Source organism: Passer domesticus, chromosome 27 (assembly GCF_036417665.1).
Source record: "Passer domesticus isolate bPasDom1 chromosome 27, bPasDom1.hap1, whole genome shotgun sequence".
NCBI classification, from domain to species: Eukaryota; Metazoa; Chordata; class Aves; order Passeriformes; family Passeridae; genus Passer; species Passer domesticus.
In genome coordinates, this window is record NC_087500.1 from 5,527,234 (window position 1) to 5,552,008 (window position 24,775).

At 53.5% G+C, this 24,775-nt stretch overlaps 2 protein-coding genes across 12 annotated transcripts in view; one reads left to right on the forward strand and one right to left on the reverse strand.

Annotated features, from left to right (window-relative positions):
- Nucleotides 1–5,986: 5,986 nt before the first annotated feature.
- On the forward strand, nt 5,987–10,197 carry LOC135286888 (transmembrane ascorbate-dependent reductase CYB561). Of its 2 annotated transcripts, XM_064400110.1 has the most exons (8): nt 5,987–6,090; nt 6,973–7,162; nt 7,625–7,754; nt 7,865–8,072; nt 8,252–8,350; nt 8,437–8,540; nt 8,619–8,776; nt 9,389–10,197. In XM_064400110.1, the coding sequence occupies exons 4-8, from the start codon at nt 7,871–7,873 to the stop codon at nt 9,585–9,587; spliced, it is 762 nt and encodes a 253-aa protein (XP_064256180.1). In that variant the 5' UTR covers nt 5,987–6,090; nt 6,973–7,162; nt 7,625–7,754; nt 7,865–7,870; the 3' UTR covers nt 9,588–10,197. The 2 variants fall into 2 exon arrangements, with proteins under 2 accessions (XP_064256180.1, XP_064256179.1); XM_064400109.1 differs by lacking the exon at nt 7,625–7,754.
- A 408-nt stretch (nt 10,198–10,605) lies between these two features.
- TANC2 (tetratricopeptide repeat, ankyrin repeat and coiled-coil containing 2) overlaps nt 10,606–24,775 on the reverse strand; it is a 151,976-nt gene continuing 137,806 nt past the window's right edge. For 9 of the 10 annotated variants that reach the window (XM_064400126.1, XM_064400129.1, XM_064400133.1 and 6 more), the window contains 6 exons: nt 24,584–24,716; nt 24,007–24,036; nt 23,028–23,119; nt 21,387–21,533; nt 20,165–20,265; nt 10,606–18,238 (listed from right to left, as the gene is read on the reverse strand). In XM_064400126.1, the coding sequence (XP_064256196.1) occupies nt 16,222–18,238; nt 20,165–20,265; nt 21,387–21,533; nt 23,028–23,119; nt 24,007–24,036; nt 24,584–24,716 (2,520 nt within the window). In that variant the 3' untranslated portion in view covers nt 10,606–16,221. The remainder of the gene's footprint in view (nt 18,239–20,164; nt 20,266–21,386; nt 21,534–23,027; nt 23,120–24,006; nt 24,037–24,583; nt 24,717–24,775) is intronic. The other variant, XM_064400128.1, reaches the window with a different exon arrangement.

Here is a 24,775-nt window from a genome sequence, read left to right on the forward strand (position 1 = left end):
TCAGATGCTCGTTGTTACCTCTGTGCTGCCCCAAATCCATTCTGTGCCCCAGCACACCCACCAGGGATGGGCTCTGAGTCACCTGTGGGCATTCCGTGGAGCAGCAGCACCACTCCCTGCTCTCCCTGCCCCTGTCAGGGCTGCTGGGGTGCGTGATGGACATCCATCTGCTCCCAGCCTGCGGGGAGCTGCCAGCACCACAGACCAGAGGGGCAGGAGATGCTGAAGAATGTGAAAAATGCGTTGCCAGGGAGACGGATGCGGAGCTGCTGGCGGGGGACGGGGGCTGGGGGGACGCTGGGCGAGACATGATGTCCCCAGCAGCCCCCCTGGCCCAGGGGATGCTTCCCATCAATTTGCATCTCCATCACCCCTCCGTGGGGACTCCGTGCTCCCCCTCCCTGGGGCACGTGTGAGGGGACACGTGTGCCATGGCCGGACTGTCACCGCGCCGCGGCCGCACACGTGAAGGAGCACGACTTGCTCCCAGCATTTTGGGTCAGTTCCTTGGCTTGCCAGACCTGCAAAATCTCCTCCCTGCCCACAGTCAGCAGCGCTGGAAGGGGCACTCACTGGCGCAGGCCAGAATTCCCAGGAGAAAGAAATAAGGAGTTTTGAGAGTAAATGTTTCTTAGGGGGGCTACGAGGTGACCATGGTGGTGGTGAGAAGGTGTGGTGGAGCAAAGGAGCAGAAATTTGGGGATGGCCCTGGTGCTGGCTGGAAAGATTTGGTGATTTTTGTGGGTATATCCCAGGCCTAAGGCCTCTGGCTGGGGATGCTCAAGCTTATTTTCCCCTTCTTTTATTATAAACCGCATTTTTGGCTTCTCCATCCCACCATTTCTTAAAGGGCTCAAGATTGCTTCATAGCTTCTCTCTGATCCCTCCCTCTGAAGAACCAAGGAGCTTCTGGAGGTGAGAGAAAGGATTCCCTTTTGGAGAGAAATCATTCCTTCCTTATTTAGACCCAAAAGGAGCTTTTTTTAGTCCAGAGTGCAGCGCTGTGTGTCACTTCCTGGTGGCTGTGGTTTCATGGGCATGACAACTCCTGCACCTGTTGGTACGAACCACCGGGTTGAGAATTTTTCCTCCCTCTCCAGACCCTGAGTTTAGAGGCGGCTGCTTTATTTACTGATGAATTCAATCAATTATCATAGTGCATAATTCACTAAGCTGCTTTCCCAGCTGTGGTGCTGCTGTTGCGAGGGAGAGGAGAAAAAAACACCCCTCCAGTCCAAATTTTTCATCTAAACAAATAGCTTTTTTTTTTTTTCCTCAGCCTTCCAAAACAATAAAATAAATGCCTGAAGCAATCAGACTTTTACCATTTATTTCAGACCTCTGATTGCTAAGATAATTTTCAGCTATTCCAGTGAGTGCTGGGGCTGGTGGAGCCCCTCTATGTCACCTGGATTTGGGGACTGTAAAGGCAAGAAGACACAGAAGTCTTTGCTCCTGCTGTCTGATTGAAAAAGGTCTCTGCCGAGCAGTTTTGGCACCACTGTGAGGCTGTTTCCAGCTTTTCCCTGGATTTAAGGTGTGTTGAAAGCCTGGTGAGACCCCTCTGAGTGGAGATGGGGGGCAACGAGCTGTGGGGGAGCTCACCCTGGCCCCATGGTTGGTGAGGTGCTGCTTTATCACTCGACGTGCACACTCAGCGGAACGCAGCAGAAAGCTCCTTATCATCACAATTTCCTCCCCACCCCATAAAAACTCCTTCTGGCACACACCTGCCCCAGGACAAGGGTCCATTGTCCCGTGAAGACTGGACCTGGCACAGGTGTGGGGACACATGTGATCCAGGCTGGCTGCACGGGGCAGCCTGGGTGGGACCGTGTGTTTTCCCCAGCTGGGCAGCTTGGTGGGGCTGGGGGTGAGTGGGAAGGGGACAGACATGTGGTTTTCACCATCAGATCTCCTCGGGCTCGTTTCCAGACTGGGAGCAGCACCAGCAGCCCAGGGATGTGCCCGTTGTGAAGAGAGTCCTGAGGATGTGCTGTGACACTGCAAGGCCCTGAACATGCGGCGTGCTGAAGGCACTGGTGGACTCAGGGCTCCTAAATGGGTCCTAAATAAATGTAAGACCCCTGTAGTCCAGCCCTTGGGGAGCCCCCAGCCACAGTGCAGGATATGTGCACAGTGCCAGGCACACAGTCAGGAACATCACAGGGCAAGAAGTGAAAACCTGGTGAGAAATCATTGCTAGTTCCTCGTCCTTCAACCTTCATCCGTCCTCCTTCGTCCCTCCTTCCTCCACCTTAATTTCTCATCTTTCATCTCTCATCCTTCATTCTCTGTCCTTCATCATTCATCCCTCATCCTTCATCACTCCATCCCCCATCTTTGCCACTCAGCCAGAGCTGGGCATGATACAGGGTGAGCAAAGAGGCCAGCGTGTTCCCCTCTGTACCTATCAACCCAATAAAACATGGCAAAGTCCATTATTCCCCCCCACCCCCCCCTTTTAATAAATGAAAACAATCCCAGCCCTGAGGCGAGCGAGCGTGACTGTTCCAGGAGCATTAATCATCCTCTGGGAGCCCAGCACGGGTTATCGACGCTGTTTATCCAAGCTGCTATTAAAAAATGGCCATAAAGTCGCCTTCAGCCTCTCCTGAAGGAGATGAAGTGTCTGCAGGGGCTGCTGTGCTGGGCTGATTGTGTCGCCCGCCCCACGCAGCAAAGTTGTGTTCCTGCTGAGGAGGAGGACGGGGTGCCTTAATTGCTGCCAGGAGGAGAACCAGAGTCTTTTCCAGCTGATTTGCCGCCTGGGAAGGATCCAGGTTCTTGAGGAAGCTTTGTCCCAGCTGGGAATTACCTGGTTTTCAGCTGTCACAGCACCCCAAGGAACCAGAAATCAACCCTTTTGATGTTACCCAGTGCTTACTCCCTTGGCAGCCACTGAACCTTCCAACATGACTGTTATTTTTTCTCTTATATTTAGTGAAAAATGGTTAATTTAGCCCCAGGTTTGGGGTTTCACATGGAACAGCAGCAGCCTGAGGTTGTTTCAGGCTGCACCTCAGCTCCTCCAAGGCAGCTGGGCTCTTGAATCGCAGTCCTCAGGGGAGGCATCTTGCAAATTAGCATTTCTTAGCAATGAGAATTTGATTTAGGAAGGAGAAGAAGGAAACCAACCAAAAGAAGTTAGATCAGCAAAATGGTAATTTAATAGTCTGTAGCGGAGAGAGGGAAGATGCCCATGCCAAGGTGGGAGGCACGGTTGGGCAAGGACAAGAACTGCTGGTTTTAACATGAATTATCAGTTGATGATGCTCTTATTGATCCCTGGATTCTCGACAGCCCAGGACAAACCTGGAATGGCTGTTCCTCAGCTGGGGAGCTGGAGCAGCATCTCCAGAGCCACTTCAGCTCAGTGATCTGAAGGAAGCTGTGGCAGTCCCAAGCACACCTGAGCATGCTTGAACACCTCTAAGCATCCCTGAACATCCCCCAAGCATCCCTGAGCAGCCTTGAGCATCCCTGAACATCCCTCAGCAGCCCTGAGAGGCTTTGAGCATCCCTGAGCAGCCCAAGAGGTCTGAAGCATCCCCTCAACCTGCAGGCCATGTCAGGACAGCCAGCACAGGTTCTGGTCCCTAAGTGACACATCCCCATGCCAGCAGTGCCACAAGGATTTCATTACCTCCAGCCTGGGGAAAGCTCAAGCAGATTTAATAAAGCCATTATGCCCCTGGCAACGCCTTTAATTAAAGAGCTCGTTATAAATGGCTGCTGCTGCCTGGTAAGAGGAACTCAGCAGTGAAGCAGCTCATTTGTCCCCGGACTGGCTGCCACCATGGCCCCTCAGCAAACACTGCCGTTGTTCCTGCTCTATGGATGGGACAAGATCCACCTCCATTTCATTCTGAAGGCTTAAAGGGCTGTTCTCTTTCCTTGTCTGCTGAAAGTTGAGATAGTTCAGCTGGACACATGTTTATAAACATTTCTAAACCTATTTGGTATTGGGTTACACAGTGCTGCTCTCATCAAGGCGAAGCTTTATGTCTTGCCAAGTATCCTAAAGGATGAGTCCCCAAATCTCATCCCCTTTGTGGATGTTCCAAGGGTCTCAGCTGGGCTGAGGTGGGGGGAGTCCTCCCTCTGCTCTGCCCAGCCCATCCCAGCCATGGCACAGGTTTCCAGTTTATGGTGACTTTTATGGCTTTAGCAGATGACTCTGGTAAACCATTTTCCAAGCAGTGATAAAGGCCCAGGGCCGGCCGGGTGGTGACAGTGGCTCCCCTGGCAGTGCCATACCCCATATCTCGCACCTCACCTCCCTCTGCTCGGGGTGGTGGCTCTGGGACTCTGCCCCGGGCTGCAGAGGCACCTGGACTTTGCTGCTGCTGTGTCAGGTCTCCATCAGGCTCTGGGGCCGCACTGGGGTTTCAGTTCTGCTGAATCATGCCATGCTGGCGGTGGTGGGTCCCCATCTGCTGGGGTTTGTGCCCCAGGCAGGGAGAAGGGAGTGGGGATGTTGGTGGGGGACTTAGGTGCCTTTGCTCAGGGTTCCTGTGTGGGTGACAGCAGACTCGAGTGCCCAAGGGCTGGGGGAGCAGCCCTGCACCCCAACAGAGGCTGTTACACCTGATTGCTGCACCACGGGAGCCCCAGGTCCCACCAGCCACTCCAAGGATGCTCCAAGCTCCCATGGGTGGTCGAGGGCAGAGGGTGCTGTGAACCCCGCCATGAGCGAGGGTGTGCGGGTTCCCCAGGGTGCTCTGGCTCTGCGGGAGCCCCGGGTCTCTCTGGGGGTCCAGCTTGAGGCTGCTGCCGTCCCTCCCCGGCCCGTGCCTGCTGCCTGTCTGCTGCGGGTGATCCAGGGCCGAGGATGCTCCAGATCCTCTGCGCCCGCCCTCCCTCCCTCCCTCCCTCCCTCCCTCCCTCCCTCCCTCCCTCCCTCCCTCCCTCCCTCCCTCCCTCCCTCCCTCCCTCCCTCCCTCCCTCCCTCCCTCCCTCCCTCCCTCCCTCCCTCCCTCCCTCCCTCCCTCCCTCCCTCCCTCCCTCCCTCCCTCCCTCCCTCCCTCCCTCCCTCCCTCCCTCCCTCCCTCCCTCCCCAGGGCGCTGCGCGCCGCCGGCTCCTGGTGACATCTAGTGGTGTCACACACAGGGACAGACACAGGGACAGACACACGGACACACAGACACAGCGAGGGCGGTGGTCCGGGAGTGCTGTACCCCCGGGGGCCCTGCCCGCACCTCGGCCAGGGCAAGCCGAGATGGGGCCCCCTGCTCTCGCCCCAATTCGCCTTCTGTCCCTCATACACTTCTGTCCCCTCATACACTTCTGTCCCTCATACACTTCTGTCCCCTCATACGCTGTCCCCTCATACGCTGTCCCCTCATACACTTCCGTCCCCTCATACACTTCTGTCCCTCATACACTTCTGTCCCCTCATACACTTCTGTCCCCTCATACGCTGTCCCCTCATACACTTCTGTCCCTCATACACTTCTGTCCCTCATGCACTTCTGTCCCTCATGCACTTCTGTCCCTCATACACTTCTGTCCCTCACACGCTGTCCCCGGGCCCTTTCCCCCTCAGGGATTTCCCTCAGGGTGTGCCTGGCCCTGCTGGAGGCCTCGCCATGGGGCAGATGGAGGTCGGGGGGTGATGCCACCCCTCTGCCACCCCCTGGCCCACCAGCCCAGCCGAGGGGTTCTGGTGCCCAGGATGTCACTCCAGGGCTGCTGCTGGGTGCAGGGATGAGCCGGCAAGACCCAAACACGAATTAAATGGTGACAAAGCCCCTGTGGAGGGGACAGTCCTTGGGCTGAGCCACTAGGCCTGGTGCGCCCTGGCCTTTTGGTGTCACAGCGAGCAGGGGCTCAGGTTTGGGAATGGGGGTGTCACACACACTGTCAGTGAGCCACCTCCTCGGGGACTGTCCCCAGAACACACGGGCCCCGCGTGCTGGTGGTCCCCCTCTCTTTTGCAGCCCCCCTGCCTCTGCTCCCTCCGCCGCCGTGCTGGGGTGCAGCTCCCCCTCGCTTTGGCTTTGTCATCGCTGCGTTGCCGTGCCAACGCGGTGGCCCTGTCCCTGCTCACACACTGTCACCGCTGGCACAGGCAGCAGCGCCCGCAGGTAGGGCTGGGGAACGCGGGGAGCTGTGTGGGGATCTGCCTCCAACCCCTCCATATGCCCCTCAGACCCTCCTCAGCTGTGAGCCAGGGAGAATCCCCATCCCTGCAGGAGCATCGAGAGCAGAGACAGGCCCTGTGAGACCCCCCTGGCATTTTGGAGAGTCCCAGCCAGAGGCCACAGTGAGGGGGGCCGGGCATCCTGCCCCCCAGGGCATGTGGGTTAACCAGATTAACCAGATTAACCAGAGAAAACACCCTGCCAAAAGTAGGGAGCGCTGGCTTTGCCCTGGGAAGGGGGAACTGTGGATGTGGTTGGGAAGACAGAGGTTGGGAGGGGAGCAGGCAGGTCCTGGAAGGGGTCCAGTCATCTCAGGTTTTCCCAGCACTCAGTGATGGCTAATGGGCAACCAGAATATCCCGCTGCCACAGACATGCCATGTCCTGCTGCCAGGCCTGTGGCTGGGGGTGTTCATTGCCTGTCCCTCCATCCTCAGTGCTGTTGGGGACTGTGTTTGCCCTGTGTGACTGCCAGCAGGGCCAGATGTTTGCCTCTGGCGGGAGGCAGGACAGGGCTGCATGGGTCCCCATCTGCAGCCCCAGATGTGCCAGCAGCCCCTCGGTGTGATGAGAGTTTGGGGGAGGCTGTTGTGATATGGGGGAGCTGGTGCCTCTCACTGTCCCCCCCCAGCCTGGTCCCCCTGCTCATCCCACAGAGCACCCCATGGCCCCGGGCAGTGAGGCTGGACACAGGCAGCCTTTGCAGTGCAATTTAATGGGATAAACCAATTCCCTTAACTCACTTATCTGGCTGATCCAATAAAGGTGGCTGGGAATAAAGTGTGTGCGTGGTCTTAATGCGTTCCCCCTCTCCACACTCCCCCAGCCCTGGCAGCACCGTGGGTCTGTCTGCCACAGCTGGCAGAGGGCTCCTCCCCAGAGGGGACAGAGCAGAGGGGACGCTGGACCTGGGGACTGGGAGCTGCTGGCTCTAGGTGCCAGGGAAGAGGAGAAGCGGCTGTGGCAGTGGTGGCTCTGATCCATTGAGGGATAACCCAGCACAAAGCATAGATCAGGTGAGTTGTGGGGGCCACGGGAAGGGTCTGTGGTGTGCTGTGGCTGGGTGACACCATGTGTTTGTCCCTGCCACCAGCAGGGATGTTCACCCAGCCCCATGTCCCCATTGCTTTTACCATGGAGGGGGTCCCTTGCCTACCCCTGCACCTCCTTCCTCTCAGGGTTTGGGGGTTGTTGTGGGGGTCTGCGAGCGGGTGGGCTGGGGAGGGGGGGAAGGTGGGACATGGGATGGGCATGGAGTGGGAGGGATGGGGATTGAGGGATGGGGATTGAGGGATGGGGATGGAGGGATGGGGATGGAGGGACAGTGTTGGAGGGGTGGGGATGAAAAGGATGGAGTCAGGGACAAGCACAGAAGGGCAGGGGTGCAGGGGTGTGGATGGAGGGCTGGGGCAGGAGGAGTGGGGCAGGCAGGGGCAGGAGGCTTGGCAAGAAGGACAGGAGCAGGCAGGCAGGGACAGAAGGACCGGACAGGAGTCCAGGAGCAGGCAGCAGGTGCGGGAGCAGGGGATGGGTGTGCCGTGGCGGCTGGGAGCCACCTCCAGGTGTGGGTGACGCAGCCAGAGCAGGAAGCGTCCGGCTCCGTGGCAGGTGAGGGTGGAGCAGAGGCGACAGACGCTGCTCAGAGCCGGACCTTAGCCCAGGTCCGGCCAGCCGGGACCCGCTGTGGCTTCGCTGCCCCTTCCTCTGTGTCCCTGCAGGCTGCCATGGACGGGGCCCCGCCGCCCTCCAACCCCAGTGGGCTCTCGGCGTACGTGGCCGTGTCGCAGCTGCTGGGCCTGACGCTCCTGGCCACCACGGGTGCCTGGCTGGGCCGCTACCGGGGCGGCGTGGCCTGGCACAGCCCGCTGCAGTTCAACGCCCACCCCCTGTGCATGGTGCTGGGCATGGTGTTCCTCCAAGGTGACGGTGAGCAGAACGGCGGCACACGCGCCCTGTGCCAGCTGCAGCCTCCAAAGCCTGGAGCTGCGGTCGGGCAGGGGATGAAGGGGACAAAGTGGTGACAAAAAGGCACGGGGAAGGTGCAGCAGCATCCCTGGGCAGGGCTGGGTGAGCCCTGTGGATGCTCAGGTGCCCTCTCTGTGCAGCTCTGCTGGTGTACCGGGTGTTCAGGCACGAAGCCAAGCGCTCCACCAAGGCACTGCACGCCTTGCTCCATGGCCTGGCCCTGGTCATCGCCCTGGTGGGTGAGTGCTGGGCTGGGCTGCGCTGGGCTGTGCTGGGCTGGGCTGGGCAGGATGCTGCCCTGGTGCTGATGGTCTCTTCTCCGCAGGCATCATCGCTGTCTTCGAGTCACACCGGGCTAAGGGCATCCCTGACATGTACAGCCTGCACTCCTGGTGTGGCATGGCCACCTTCGTGCTCTACCTGCTGCAGGTGAGGGGTGGGAAGCCCCTGGCCCCCCCGGCAGGGAAGGGGCTCAGCAGCACCTGTGACATCCCTGTGTCCCCACAGTGGCTCCTGGGCTGTGGTTTCTTTCTGTTCCCCGGTGCCTCCTTCTCGCTGAGAGGGTGGTACAAGCCCCAGCACATCTTCTTTGGCATCACCCTCTTCATCCTCTCCATCACCTCCTGCTTGTTGGGCATTACTGAGATGCTCCTCTTCAACATCAGGTGGGTGACTGAACTGGAGTGAGGGGGTGGCCCTCCAGACCTCAGCAGAAGGATGTCCCTGCTCAATCTGTGGCTCTTAAATCTCCCCTTGAGGCCTTTATTTCTGCTGCTGCTGAGTCATTTACCAGATGAAGTTTAACAAGGGGCTGGATCCTGCAGCAGCTTTCTTTGGGAATGTGGGTAAAATGCCCAGTGCCACTTCCCTGCATCCAGGTGTTTGCAGAACCACTCAGGGACTCATGTCCCTGGGACCTCTGCTCTTGCAGCTGCAGGACACAGTGAGGACCCCAGCTGCACACTGGGGTCACCCCCAGCCCCAGCACTGTGGGGACAGGGTTATGGGGCACCCCAGGAGCTACTTCCCTCCAGCAGGGAGGGTACTGGGCTGCCTATAGCCCCTGTACAGGACTGTGCCACCAGCTTAATCTGCTGTCACCAAGGGTCTCCCAAAAGCAAAACACCAGCACTCCTCTCTTGCTCTGATTTGGGGAAGGGACCTTTCCCATAGTGTGTGCCTGAAGGATGAGGATGAGGATGAGGAGAGGGTCACAGCCAGGACAGGGACAAATCACCCATCCCTTAAGGCTTGAGCATCCCTCTCCATCCCTGCAGTGATTCCTACAGCCACTTTGTGCCTGAGGGCATCCTGGCCAACACCCTGGGGGTGCTGCTGGTGGCCTTTGGGCTGGTGGTGGGCTACGTGCTGACCCGGGAGGAGTGGAAGCGCCCACCCCTGGCAGAGGAGATGGCCCTGTCCATGGACTTCAAGACCCTGACAGAGGGAGAGAGCCCTGGTGGTGGCAGCCAGTGACATCTGCAGCTCCTGGTCTCCAGCACGGGCTCCTTGTGATGTCTGAAATGTTCCTGTGCACCTTGTCCCTGGTGGTTTGCATCTCTGCCCAGCCCAGGGTGACAAGGACAGCTGGGGAAGGACACGCTTGGTGCAATGCTGCCTGCTGGACTCAGCTTGGCTTGGCCTCAATCATCCTGAGCTCTGCCCTGTCCAGGCCCTGGTGACCCCTGAACCCATCCCAGCCCTGTGGGAATGGCAGTGCTGTGGGAATGGGCAGGGCAGGGGCTGGCAGGGGCACGAAGGAGAGGAGTCCCTGGGTTCTTCCTCTTCCTGCTCTGGGGACAGAGTGGGAGCAGAGATTTCTGCACTGTGGACCAAAGCCTCCAGGCTGTTCCCAGTGCTGATGGGCAGAGGGGATGTTTGCCACCACTGGGATGTCCCACTCACTGGCAGCCCCTCACCCTCAGCATGGCCATGTGGGGGGGATGCTCCCCTAAAGGGCTCCTGGGGGTTCGGAGTGACCCTGTGCCTGTGCAGGTTCAGCAGCTTCATGTCTGAAGTGTTTTCTCCCCACGCGTGATGTGTTTGCTCAGTGGATGCTCCTGACCTAATAAATGTTTGCAGCTAACCCTCTCCTCCTCACTCTCTGTCCCCCCAGATCAGTTTTGGGGTATCCTCGAGTCCCCACACGCCGAGGGCAGCTGGGAGAGGAGCCTGAGGGGCTGGGGAGGGTGGGTGGGATTGTCAAGCCTGCAGACCTCAGTGGTAGCTGTGTGAGGGTCCCCATGGGCACATCTCCAGGGTCTGGCCATGCACTGGTGTTATAATTATTATCCACTATATTATTTTATGCCTTTTGCTGGCAGTAGTAGTGCTGCCTCTGTCACCTCCTGCTCCTGGTGGTTCCCAGGCCTCTGTCCCCATCCCCATGCAGTGACTGTGAGACCCAACTCTCACACCATCATTTCCACACCAAGAAGCATCAGAACACTCCTTCACTGACCCCAATGTGGGAAAAACAGCAGCCCAGACACCATTTCCAAGTGTTAACCATTTATAAATAGGTACATTTTTTCATACATACAGTTTTCATTGTACAGATTACAATCTGTATACATTGGGGGGGGAAATGCATTCTTTTGAACTTTTCACATCTATCTCACAGCTCACATGTACAGACAAGAAAACTCTGCTCAAGCAAATACAGCAAAGGAAAAAATATGTTTTCTTCTTTCCTTAGAGATGAGAGGCGAAGGCCTCTGCTGTTGGCAGGGGCTGCTCTTCCCACTGCACAATATCACAACTGTGTGGTGTTCAATATATCAGAGAGAACAGAACATGCATTGGATAATATACTGTACAGAGAGAAAGTCCTTTACATCTGAATTATAGAAAAGCTAAAGGAAAATTTAAGTGTCTTAAAGATCTTCCCAGCAAGTGTCTCAGAGGATGGCAACCAGGGAGTTGTACAAAGCACAAGGCAGGTGTAAGTGGACGTGTTTGTACCCAACTCAGATCCTCTCGGGTGTGAAGACAGAAAGGAGATGGACGCTGAATGCAACACTACGGCAAAGAAAAGGCTGGACAGGGATGAGCCCGGCAGTACTGGCAGAGTCCACACGAGTCTCTGGCTTATCAGTGTAGCAACACAATGGACTTTATGTAGCACACAGTGCTGCTCTCGTGGCTGGCTGAGCAGTGCACAGCGAGGCAGCCCTGTGGGGACCCAGCTCTATGGGCACGAGGCTTTCCCACCTACCCACCCTGACCCTGACTTGCCTCCCCACCGCCGTCCCTGGACAGCATCACCCAAAGGGACCGAGTCTTTTAGCAGAGCAGCCCTCTGTTTTCACAGCCACAGGATGTGATCCCATCAGATGGGACCTGGCTGCTGACTCCCCAGTCCCGTGACAGCTAGAAAAGGAGCAGGAGGAAGGACACGGCTGGTGGGCTGGGTGTCTGCTGGCTTTCCCCGTGACGGTCGCGCTCGCTGTGACCTCTTGGGTCGGTCTGTACCAGTTTGGTGAGATCCAGCTGTAGAGTCGAGTTGGACACGAATGCATCTTGCTAAAGAATTGAGCCCTTAGTGGTTTATATTAGAAAAAAGAGTTTGATTGAATGAAAATCCAGCAATTATTCACATAAAGCTGAAAACAACGCAGATTCACTTTCAACCATTGTGCTTTGTGTCCAACACACCCTCCACCAGTCTGCGAAGTGCAGCCGGCATGGGGTGAAGGCTTTGATTTGCAGAGGTCCCAGCAGGTACAGCAGCTCTTTCCCTAAGCCCTTGGGTAAAGGCTGATAAACCAGAAGAGTTACCTTGAATTCCCAAGAGTACAGCAAAGTACAACCACCAAGGAGCTCGTGCAGTGCACTATGGACCCCCGCGGGCGAGGGAGGCGGAGGACGAGCAGGCACGCTGGCTTGCTTGGTTCTCTAGATAAGGCAGAGCTGGCACTTCGGTTTTAGCTAGACTTCTCCTGGGTAACCCTGAATATACAGCAACCTTAGTGAAGGAGACTGAACTGCTCCCAGTTTACTACCCAGCCTGGTTCCAGACCCAATCCCAGCACGACTCCGGTGTTTGGCACACGCACGCTCACACGTTCACACCAGCCACGCGGTTTTCTTCACAGCCAGGTTAAAGAAAAATAACCAAAAAGTTCAGTGCTCAGACAGACTGAGCTGGGCACTGGTGCCACAGCAGACAGACAGATGGACAGACACACGTCTCAGATTGTTGGAACCATCACAGTCCTCCCACACAGTAACACAGAGAAGGCAGCTCAGGCTGTACCTCCTTTGGAGACAGATCTCAAAGGACCTGTCTTTGTAAAACCCTCCTTTTCCTAAGCACTCTGATGCCCACTCAAGACTATGTCCAAAGCCCTCTGATGCCACTCCCAGCCTGGCTGGTGGGACCCTGCAGACCCTCCCACCACGTGGGTGTCCACTCCCCTGCACTGCAGCATCCTTCTGACCTGGGAGAAAAGTGAGAGCCCACTGAGGGATGGGGCAGACACCCACACCTGATGCTGGGAGAGAAGATTCCAGCTCTGTGGCAGCACACCTGGGTCTCAGAGCAGCCACAGGTGAGGATGAGACACCTGGTGGGAAGGTTGGCTAAAGAAAGGGGTCAGCTTCAGCATCACTTTTGGCACTGCCTTCCGCATGTACCCCAAGAATGCAAACTGGAGTTTCAATGTCATCAAGAACCTGCTTTACTTGGTGGACCTAAAATCCTGCTTGCTTGAAGATGGGGCTTGCCACTGGTACCACTGCAGTCAGGAGGGCATGAAGGCACCAGCTGGCAGCACTGACCTGCGTGTTAATTACTCAAAAAGTAATTAAATACATAGCACAGATGTACAGGACAGCTCAATGTCTGAAACTGAGCGTGATCCCACAGTGTGGCCTGATCTTGTCAGACCCAGATCTAAGAGTAGAGGATGAAGGGCCCTCAGGGTGAGATCTGACCTTGTGCTCCCCCAAGCACAACGGGGCCATGCCAGCACAACACAGAATGACCTCTGCTTCTCCTCGTGCAAAGACCAAATCATGACTTTGGTGGGGATGTAGGGGACTGAGCAAGAACAGCTTTTCCAGGAGGAAATGTGCTTCTTACCCACCTGGTGACCACAGCAGCCATCCTGCCTCAATTGTCCCTAAGAGAATTGCCAGGGAAGTGCTTTAAAACCACTGCAAATAATTTTGTATTCAAAAATTACTCAATCTGTTGATGCTTATATACAGGAGTCAGTTCTTGTGCTATAAATGTTATGATTCATTGCTTCATTTCTTTTCTCTTTTTTTTGAAAAATACACTAAGAGACATGAGCTGTTTTGCTATTTTTCTAATGAAGACACTACTCACGCTTAAATATCCAGTATTTATCATAGTAACAAATTCAAACAGTAAAGTGCACCCATGTACAGAGAGAACAGATGGAAAACCATTAGTGCAAGAATCCTGTGGAAAATGTAACACGTGGAATCGTGAGAAAACCTGCATGCTGCAGTGTTTCAAGCCTCCTTCAGCTTTGTGGTTGTGTTAAAAGCGTGAGCTGTTTTGTTTTTCCCTTAAAACATCTTCAGAAACTGGAGAGTTACACACAGGAGAGCTGTGGGGGGATGTTCTGAAGGACAGGACTGGGAGCACAAGGCAGTGAGTGGCAAAAGCAGAGCATGGGCAGCTCTCCTGGCACTGCCCCTGGAGCACGCTGCTGGCAGGGAGAGGAGCACCCCAGGGTGTCACACTCGGCTGGGTAACACAGGGACAGGGCTGAACTGGGTGACTTTTTCCTTTCAAAGAAGCAACTAAAGGTAGGAAGCCACTCACTCAGGCAGAAAGCTGGAGGATGGGAGGCACTAAGCAAAGCTCCAGACCCAGGGTACGTCTCCCAGCTGTGGGCATGTGGGATGTGGAGGAGAAATCAGTTATTCCTCACAATACAGAGAATGTTATTTCAGAAATGAAAGGAAGAAAGAAAGCCATCACACCCCATTTGCAAGGAAAGAAACTATGCACAGACCTGGGTGTCCCCATGGGGTACCCACCCCACTGAAGGGGTCCCAGCCAGCCCTCCATTTTACAGAGCCCTGGGATAAAGCACTGGGTTGCACCTTAAGGAAGGAAACACCAACCTCAATCCAAATACTGGCTTTGACAAAGACCAAATGGCCCCTGGGGTGCCCCAAAACAGCCAAAACTCATAGAGGAACCCCCCCTTCCAAATGCTCTCCACGTGTCTATGAGACACAAGCCTCCCCTGGCCCAAGGTGTGCATGTCCCAGCTTGCTCTGAGCAAGTTAGGCAACGAAACAGCAATGAGATGTGCTGAGCCACACACAGGGAAAAGAAAAAATGCCCCATCAAAGCCAGGGTTTGCTGCAGGAGCTCCAGACCCTGTCCTGAGCTGGTGTGAAAGGGTGCAGCTGCAGGGATGTGTGGCTGGGATATGCTCACTCACACCAGCAGAGGTTGGAGCCTGTGATTTGGTTCAAGAAGTCTTGCAATGGATTCGCAGTAGCCCTTTGGAGGAATCACTGCCCTGCTCAGCACTGAATTGCTCCCAAGAGTTGATATGAGTGAGGTTTGGCATTGGGCAACAGGCACTAGTTTGCTTTAAAACAAGCTACAGCGTTATCACTCTCCCTCCCATCATCCCACCCTTCACCCTCAGAACTCAAAAGGCAGATTACAAACCCACCAGGAATAAAGGAACTGGTAAGGGAAGTTCTTCCACCCCCACCTCAAAAGAAATTTTCAGCAAATAATTGAAAAAAAAGTGAAAATCCTGTAAAAAGGATTTTGGAACCGGCCCCTGCTTTTCATGTTGTCTTGATGTGACTTGCATTTGATTACAAAACCAAAAATAATAGAAAAAACCCAACCTGCACTGGAAAATGTCCTGAAATAGATAACATAAATAAATTATAAATAGGTCTCTCTGAACTACAGCTTCTCAAAAAGCAACACATGGTCTCCACCATGCACAGATATGGAACACGGTGTCCCTTTCCAGGATTTTGGGAACAGAGGATCTTAGAGGAGCACAGCCCTTGCTACAGCCCCTGAGCCCTGGCAGGACTGAGCCAGAGGGAAGGGATGCTGCAGGCCTGGGACTGTAGAAGGACCCTTCCTCTTTTGGGACCATCATGCCATGTTCTACATCCTCATCATAAAAAAAATGTAAAAAAAAAAAAGTAAGAATTGCAATTTTCCTCTTTGAATACCATTTCCTAAGTCAGATTTTTGCTCTTCCTTGCAAGTGATAAATGCCCCCCAGACGAAGTCCCCAACACTGACTTGCCCCATGCAAATGCTGTGGGTGAGGTGAAGTCTGCCAACAGTGTGAAGAAGTTAGTGCAACCCCAGTTCATGCACAAGAGATTCCTGGCCACTTCCCTTGGCTGATTAAAACACGTAACAAAAGCCTAACCTTACACCTTGTAAAATGCCCCGAGCAAAGAAATCAGTGTGAGGACACCTGGTAGGTACTTGGAAAGCAGCAAAGTGCTGTGTGATCCCCACCCCTTCTGGCCAGTGACAAGTTAAATAAGGAAGGAAAGTGCTGTAAGCCAGCAGAATCAGAATAGGTATTGTGGGTGTTGTGCATAGCTACTGGTGTTAAATCACATCACTGAGGGTCATCCACTCTTTGGGGCAAAGAGCCAAACAGCCTGGCTGGCACGGGGACCTGTGGATGCAGCCTTGGGAAAGGCTCCTGTGGAATTCCCTAGGAATTCCCATCAGAGTTGAGTAAGAGATCACTGAGAGAAAAGAAACCAATTTAAATCCAAGGCAATTGTCTCTTGAAAAAGAGCTGGTTACCTCCTGCTGCGTAGGGATATCTCTGGACCACCCCACACCATGGACTAAGATATCCTGGTTGGAATTTTGCTGGAATTGGGCAAATGATACTGGCTCGGCTGATGTTGGCTTCACAGTCAGCTGGGGAACAAAAGGGCTGGAGCACGTGCATGGCTGTCTGACCACCACATAAAGTACCGGAGAAACTTGATCATGTAGCTATCAAAGAGAAATAAAAATAATAATAGTAATAATAATAATTATAATAGTATGCATGGAAATCAAGCTTGGAAGTGTGTGCTGAAAACATGAGGGTCTCACTCCAACAAGTGTCTTTTACACATTAGACTCCACAAATGGTCTCTTTGGTTTGATTGGGGACGTCTGCCCTTGCCTGGAGTCCCTGGAGAGCTGCCTGTACAGGTTATCCTGGTAGGCCTGCGCCACGGGCAGCGTCCTTGCCACCTTGACGTCGGGGTATGAGGAGGCTTGGGTGACTCTCTCCAGGAGGTCTCCCCGGGACCCATTGGCCAGCATCCCATGGGGGCTGTAATAGTCTTCCTCTAGCAAATGGCCATTCTGTGCATTGTTGGTTTTGTTATAAAAGGCAATGTTGCTGATTGAAGAGGGTGGGCTAAAGGACTCCGGCTGGGGCAGATTGCCAGGAGACGTGGGACTAATGACAGTGTCCACTGACGACACGGCCCAGGTCCGGTTCTGCTGATGGAGGTGGGGGTACTGCTGAGTCCGAGCAGTTTTGTCTATGATTCCCATGAAGGGCGTGGTCCGGGAGCGGGTTGGCTCGCTGGGGTAGCCCCCCTGCGTGGGTGACACCGGGGACAGCTCATCGCACGATCTGTCGTAGGCTGGCTTGAGGGGAATCTCCATTTGCTGAATCGAGGCGGAGGGGCGAAAGTTGGGAGTCAGGTTGGAGGTGGAGGAGATGCTATTGCTGGAAGGGGAGAAGCGGAGGCCAACGCTCTGAGAGTGGAGTAGAGGCCTTGGAGTCGGTGGGTGAGGCTTGATTTCGCTGGGATTGACTGTGATGGGCCTTCTTATGAGGTGAGACACATCTGGAGAGCCCAGCTGGTTGGCGGGGAGGGAAGAACGCTCCAGGTCAAGCTTTGAGTGGCACACCGGATAGTAGGAGGCGGACTGGCTTCGCCCAATCTGAGGCGTCTGGCTGTATCTCATCCCCCCTCTGTAAGCCGAGGATGGTCTCTGTGGAAGGTCTTCTTTGGCCAGCCCTCCGTGCTGACAGATGGCGCCGGCGCTGAGACTCGCCTGCACGTGCTGCACGGGCCTGCTGTCACCCACGATGCCCCCGATGGAGCCCTGGTAGACCAGCCGGCTCTGGCTGACCCCCATGTCCCCCGAGGACGACTGGTACTTGCTGGCCATCGAGTGGGCAACCTGGCTGTAGGCACCAGTGGGGATGACAGTACTGGAATGCACGGCGGAGCTGGGCTGGTTGCTCCTCACGATCTGTGCCTTGGCTGGCTGCAGCCTCAGCCCCGGCTGCGGCACGGCCACGGGGAGCTGGGGCATCTGGAAGGATCTCTGCGTCATCTTGGAGAGAGGAGACTTGGGTCTGCCGGGCAGCTGGGACACCCCGCTGGGCTCCTGCTGGTAACGGACTGGGGAGCCAGACTGGGACCTGTAAACGCTCATGCTCTCTGCAGGGGGACTGGCACGGTACTGGGGGCCTCGGCGCAGGGGAGATGGTGGTGGGCTCTGGTACTCCTTCCCCTGGCTCCCCACGGGAGGGGGGCTGAAGCGGTAAGTGGAGCCCTGGTGAGCTGGGGATGTGTGTGGAGGACTGGGTCTGTAATGTGAGTTTTGGTGTGTTGGCGACAGAGCAGGAGACGTGGACTGGTAGCCCTGCCTGGTTGGTGAACCCACGGAGCTGTTGGACCTGAAATCAAAGACCTGATGAGAGCCAAGCGGTGAGCCAGAAATGTAGGCTGAGTCCCTGTGAGCTGGAGATGGGGGTGGGCTCTGGATGATGGGCAGCCCTTGGTTTGGCCTGGACTCTGTCTGTAAGCCAATGGAAATATTTTCTACGTCCTGCTCGAGGTATTCCTCCTCAAAGATATCTTGCACAGAATACAGCTCTTCATGCTGGGCTTCGGGTTCTGGCTCCACTGGGAGTGGAGGTGATGGCTGCTGCTGCTGCTGCTGCTGCTGTTGCTGCTGCTGCTGCTGCTGTTGTTGCTGCTGCTGCTGCTGCTGCTGCTGCTGCTGCACCTGCCTGCACTCCTCCTCCACCCGCATCAGCAGCCGCTGGATCTCACGGTTGTTAGGACACAGCTTGATGGCCTCATTCAGGTCCTCCAGGGCTGCTGAAAACTGCCTGCTTGACAAAGGAACAGAAATGAGAACTGGAAGTACTTTGGATTTGGATGGAGCTCTTTGCAGAGATTCCAGGGGAATAAAATGGCTTGTGCATGTCACTGAGGGAGGGAGCTGTGATTGCTACTGCTTGCTGCACCTCTCCCATGCTGCCTTATGGGCCTCCCTTGGATTTACGTTATCCAAACAGAGGGAAAATTCTGGAGAAGAAGGGAACACAGTCCTTAGATGGCACAACCCAGACTAGCAAACACGCCTGCCTCTGCAGCTCACATTGGGGGCTAATTAATTACTCCCCCTAGCACTGCCATGAGCTTCACCTCTGTTTTAGTGAAGGGGACACCAACACATTGATCACCACAAGCCCAGCTCACAAGTGCTGTAAACAAGCTCTGACAGAGCTACAACCACTCACGCCAGTGAAAATTTAACTCCTGCCTGATGCCAAGACCACCCAGCGTCAGGCCTGGCTTCAGAGCTCAGGGGCTCCCGCAGGTCAGCGCTCTGGGCAAGGCTTGTCTCTCCAATTTTGCAGTGGATTTTGGCTAACTTCTTTGGAATGAAGCAATCAAGCAATGTGCCAGAGGCTGTGAGCCCAGGGAAGCCTTTGTGAGGGAAAGGCCAGCCTAGGAGGTGTAACAGGGAGGTGGGGGATTGGGAAGGGAGTTGGCATTTACAGGGACACTGTTCACTCTGGAGAGCAAAACTGTGTGTTTGAACATGACTGTGATCTGGGAAAACCCACCCAGATGGGGGAAAAGCTCCCATCTGTGATCCCCCCCCAGCACCAGCTTAATTTTCTGTACAAGCTACTGAAGATCAGGAATAAGGAAAGGCCTCCTCTCCTACCAGCTGGGTGACCCCAGGAGTGCTGCTGGGCACAGACTGGGACAGGAAATGTAAAGCCAAAGTGGTGACAGTTTCTGTTAGAGTGTCCCAGGGAGAAAAGGACACTGCTATGTGGGAGGCTGATATCATCTGAAAAGGAACATGGGTCTTAAGGTTCCTCTTAATGTTTTGGGAACAATGGTGAGGAAACCATTAAAGGAAAGGCGTTAGGTGTGTGCACAGCTCAGCTTGCAGGGCTCCTCTGTGGAACAGAAAGTTGTGGCTTCACCTCCCACGTCAGGACCTGGACCAGCTGGGCCAGGGGCCCAGTTCCACACTTGCCTCCAGCATGGAATGTCACACACTGGTGGTGTTTGCTGAGCTGGGATGTTTGCACAGAGGGGCTCACATACCTGCCCTGCTATGTGAGACATTCTGGCTGCCAGTTAAACAGAGATGCAGTGGCAGGGTGCCCAGTCCTTGAGAACAGGACTCCTAAGCAGCCCTGCTGCTCATTAGGAATGGCAAATGGATCTAATCTCACATCTTTTAGCCTTCAGGGAGGTAGGTGAACAGGGAGATCCCTGTGCTGCAGCTCTCCAGGAGTGCCTGGGCACAAGTTCTGGCTGGAGGCTCCCTGGCCAGTGCCTGCCTGCAGCCACTGCCCAGCTGGTCAGCAGCATCTGCTGGGCAGAAAGGGCTGCAGGAAATGCAGACATGCACAGATTTTAAGGCTACAGGAGACCACTGTGATGAATGAGTCTTCCCTCTGGTATAACACAGACCATGAGTCATATTCTGCTTTGAATCCAAGTTGTGGTCAAACTAAAGTGTACTTTGAAAAAGAACACCCCTCTTTGGTGCACAGGTCTGCAGTGCTGTAAGATGTCCAGACAAAGTTCTGCTAACCTCCCAAAACATTTGGGCTCAGAAATCACCAGATGAGGGAGGGCATTACTTTGTGGTCTCACTAACGAACGTTCCTTGGCCGTTTCCTCCCATGGGGGCACTGCCTGGCCCTGCAGGGTGGGTGCCCACCCTTGATGTGCCAGGCTGGCAGAGACTGGCCCCTCACCTCCTCCCCTCTGTCCCTGCTCACCTGCTGCTGCGTTTGGCCCTTGCTCTTGCATAGTAAGCTTCGTAAGACTTGGGCTTCAGCTCCAGTGCTTTAGTGGCAAATTCCTCCGCCATTCCAAAATCCTGTCATTTGAATAGGTGTGCAGGTAAGCAAGTGAGTAAATTCAGAATTTAAAATACATACAGCATGGAAGAAAACAAACTTAGTATGGACTTTCTTTTTCATACTGCATGGAAAACTTGATGGTTTTGGAATATTTTTTTACATGGATTCAACATCATTTACAGACAGGGAGCTATGATGGCCTTTACAAAGACTCAGGTGTTGTCAACCCAAGTTACTGTCATCACCCACAGAGGCCAGCAAGCCTCACTGTGTCCCCAACATGTGCATGTAAATCCCTCTCCAACAACCTACAGTCTTGAGGAAACATCTGGTCTTTCAGAGGCTGGAATGTTATCTCATGAACAATTTTTTTCCACAGCTCAAAGCAATAGGAAACCTTTCCCACACCCTTCTGCTTCCCTGAACACAGTGACATTCTTCAAGGAGCTGAAGAAAATTGCCTGTGAAGGACAGAGCTGCATTAACTGCCAACAGGACTTGCCTGGCAAAGGTCTTTCCCCTCCAGTGTAACCTTTGCTGCCTCATGACCTCAGCTATGTCACTTTTTGAGTTTATGGGGACTTTAATTTGTGGAAGTGAATGTCCCTGCACTCCAAATCAGGGAAGGGGAGCAGAACAGGCATCTGCAGGAGCTGGTTGCTGGATGCTGCCAGATTGCAGTGGGGAGAGTGACAGGGATCTGGAAGTTCTGGGCCCAGAAGGAGTCTTGTGGAGGTGTTTCTGGATGAGTCACTGCCCTGGGGAAGTGCTAACCCCCTAAGCATATGCTCCTTCATTTGAAATTAATTAGTATTCAAAGGAGCATATCTCCTGGCTCCTCCTCACTGCTGCCCCAGAAATCTGGAAAATGCCTCCACCCCCATGTGACGATGTGAACATCATCATCAAAAGGGAGTAATAAAAAATTCAAAGAGCTATAAACACAGCAATGAATTTTTAATCATCTGAAACACACACTAAACCACTACTGCTTTGGAATTATAAAATGTCAGTGCTCTGTGAAGGACAACCAGGTTACAGAGAGGAGAGATCTGAGAGGCCACAGCACGATTAGGGCTGGATATGTCTGCAGAGGCATAAAACTGCTGGGTTTGCCATGAAAAGAGGGGACACTTACATTCATTTTCCTCCGACACCGCGACAGGTTGAGAAGCAGCGACACCTTCAGCTCACGGAAGGTTTTCAGGTCTTCTCCAAACCCCTCTCTGGGGAATTTTTTCAGAGCATACTGGTAGCGCTGGGCAGCCTCTTTCACTTTACCTTTCTATTAGAAGGAAAACATGTCAAAACTCATCCTTGGGTTGAGTGTACCTCCCTGCAGAGAATTCACTCACCAGCCCAACCAATGTTTTAGGTGGCTAAGGAAGCACAACTTCACTACTTAGCTCTTCCCTAGAAAAGAAGGGCAGAACATTTGATCAAGGGAACATCTGAGCTGGAAAGGCAGATGCCTTGCACAAGTTGAGATCTCCCACTTCATACAGAGCTGTCACGCTACAGGAGGAAACGTGGAGAAATGGTGTTAACTCGATACAACTCCATCTGGCTCTTGGCTGGATGGTCTTTTGAGCTGGGTGATCAGTTACCCATTCCTGGAAAACACCCTCCACCCAAAGCTTAACACACATCCAGGAGGGTAAGGAACACAAATTGTGGGACTTTGGGTGGAGCTCTGGGGCTCAGAGAAGCCTCTGCAATAGCAAAGACAAATGTTAGAGCTCTGCCATAGCTCTGAACTTGGACAAACAGGGTGAGATTCACCTCCCTGGGCTTCAGATTTAAAACTCTTTGATGTAGAGTTTTGCTAAGTCTGTTAAGTGGGTTTCATTTATAATTATTGGTAGGCAACAGTCACCTTCAAAGGTGACTCATCTCTGCTATTTTGGGCAACTAATTTTGGGATGGGATGATGTGCACCCTGAAGGGGGGCAGCCGACAGGCAGGGTGAGAGAAAGAGGGCAGGATGGGATCTAGGACACACACAGTTCCTCAGGACCCAACATAAATTTTGCAGCTACGAACAGGATTTTTAACAACCTATAGACTCAGGTTTCTCAGCTGTATCATGTATCTCTGGCAGATAACTCCTACTACAATGCCAGCTTTGCGTATTTTCTGCTTCACCCTCAGAGCCTCACAGTGAATCATTGTTGTACTTGCACGATTTTTATGTGTGTGCAAATCCCCAGGTTTTAAAGACTGGCTTAAACAAACAGAGAGCAAAAAAAGACTACCTAACTGTAACAGTGGAATGTCTCCATGGGCTAAAGGACATGACAAAGCCAGCTGTGTCCTGACAATCTGTTCTCATTGCAAGAAGTTAACCTGGGAGTTTTTCTGGGGTATTTTATCCTGTTGCCTTGATCCCCAACAGTGAGCTCACCAGGTAGTGACAAGGCTGCCAGCCCTGACGCAATGGCAGCAGCACTCCCAACAAACACTTAGGTCCTGCTGTTTTCAAAGAGGAAATGAAGTGCTGGCTCTAATCCAATGCAACTTGGCTTTGTTTCAGCTTTGTTACAGATTTGGGCAATCAATCCCCTCCTCTCCAACCCCACTAACCAAAACCAAACAGTTTAGAACACAAGGAATGCTGTGAGTAGGAGCTTTTACTTGCTATGGGTTAAGGCAGCAGCATTAGGATCACAGAACCATTTAGGCTGAGGAGGACCAACCACTGACCTAACATGGCCAAAACCTCACACCAAACGATGCTGCAAGTTGCATCTGTTGCATGTTCCAAACCCACCCTTCTCACCTTATAAAACATGTCTCCCTCCTCCATCAGCTTGCTCAAGAGGATGATCATGATGTCTGGTTTGGAGGTTGCCATTGCCCAGGTTGCTGGACCTGTAGTGTACAGGATGCATGATGGGTAAAGAACTCATACAATGCAAGGGTGGTAGGAAGCTGGGTGGAAAAAAATACCCTGGGGTGGGAATTTCTGCTGGAGAGAACAACTTGGCATGGTCAAAGGGCAGAGTGCTCCAAAGGACTGAGCTGACAATTCCTCTGACACCTAAATTAACGTCATCCCCCTTGCAATGGTTTTCCTTTGCAGTCATTAAGGCTAATCCCAGTGCTCTGGGAAATGATGGAGCAGTTTCCACAAGAGGGCAGTGCTGAATATGGGACAGGCTGAGATGGGGGAAACAAACTGTATTTAAAGGAAAAATCAGAGCGGTTACATAAAAGCATTTCTAAACTCAAATCTATGGAAGTGTACTAGGGAATCTGCAGTTTGACTGTTGATGGGTGGTTTGTGGTTAAGTGGATTGTGATTTCCAGCTTCACAAGATGTGATAGACTAGAGTAGAAAATCCATTAAGGCAGAAACAATTACAAAGGAAAGGCTGTGTGTAAGTGCTGCTGGTGCTGAAGGCATCTTTGGGCTGGGGGCACTGGCTCTGCACAGGGACCACCCTGCAGAGCCAGCTTGTGTCTCAAGGACTAACACTGGGAGGGAAGGGGTGGCAAAAATTTGAGGACAGCTCATTAGTGTGGGTGAAGAGTAAGTCAACAATACTCTATAAGTAGATTCAGTACGTTTCGGGGGAAGGAGGTTAGTTTTTGAGTTCAAGTTATTCTCTGCAACAGTCATTAAAAAAATTATTTGAAGGTGAGGTAAATTAAAAGATTAGAGGTGTTGGGGACGCATGCAGACTAAATCAAACAGGAGAAAGCAAGGCTAACAAAGCTATCAGATCGAAGCTGATGCTGACAGCAATGAGATATACCTCGTGGGCGACTCGGTAACGTCTGACAACCTTCAAAGAAAGGAGAAAACAAGAAGTTGTAGGAGAGAGGGGGGAAAAAAATGGATGAAGGTGAAAAAAAAAAAAGAAAGGAAAAAAGCAGCTGTGAGAGGCAGGCAGCGAGGAAGCCAATGCACCAGCAAAATCCCCTTTCACAGGAAAACGTAACGTGAGCGGCTGTGTGGCGCAGTGCAGGTACACTGAGGTCTGGAAGCATACACAGAGCAAGTGAACGCAGCAGCTCACAGCAAGGCATGGGCACAGTACACTTGGCAACTCAGACTAGTAAAGATAGAAAAAGCGTTACCAGAGGAAAGACCTTGCCAAAGAAACAGTTGTTTATTGATTAACTTTTGCTAAGTAATCAGGAAAAATAATAAAGTCCCCATTTTACTAAAGAGAACCAAATAGTCCTGGCTCGCCGTCTGCTTTCGGAGTGCGAAGCAGCGGCTGGGGCTGAGGCTGCCTCTGGGTTATACTTGTATTTTTTAGGGTGCCAGCCCCTCTGTTTGAGTCCTGACTGAGCACAGAGCTGATGGCAGTGTCCCCCTGCTCCTACCTATCTTTGCTCCTTTCTTCAGGAGGGTGACGACAACCGAGGTGTTGCGGCAGCCCACCGCTCTGTCAAGGGGCCGCATGCCACTGTAGTCAACGTGCTCGATCATGGCCCCATGGTCCACCAGGAACTGAACCTGCAATGAGAAGCCCAACAGTCAGTTCTGCCCTTGGATGAGACCCCCACACACTGCTG

What these genes read in the sequence shown, in the direction of transcription:
- LOC135286888 (XM_064400110.1), top strand. Translation starts at nt 7,871, where the DNA reads ATGGACGGGGCCCCGCCGCCCTCCAACCCCAGTGGGCTCTCGGCGTAC. An exon ending in GGTGTTCCTCCAAGGTGACG is followed by an intron (nt 8,073 to 8,251) that starts GTGAGCAGAACG and finishes CTCTCTGTGCAG; the next exon opens with CTCTGCTGGTGTACCGGGTG. An exon ending in TCGTGCTCTACCTGCTGCAG is followed by an intron (nt 8,541 to 8,618) that starts GTGAGGGGTGGG and finishes GTGTCCCCACAG; the next exon opens with TGGCTCCTGGGCTGTGGTTT.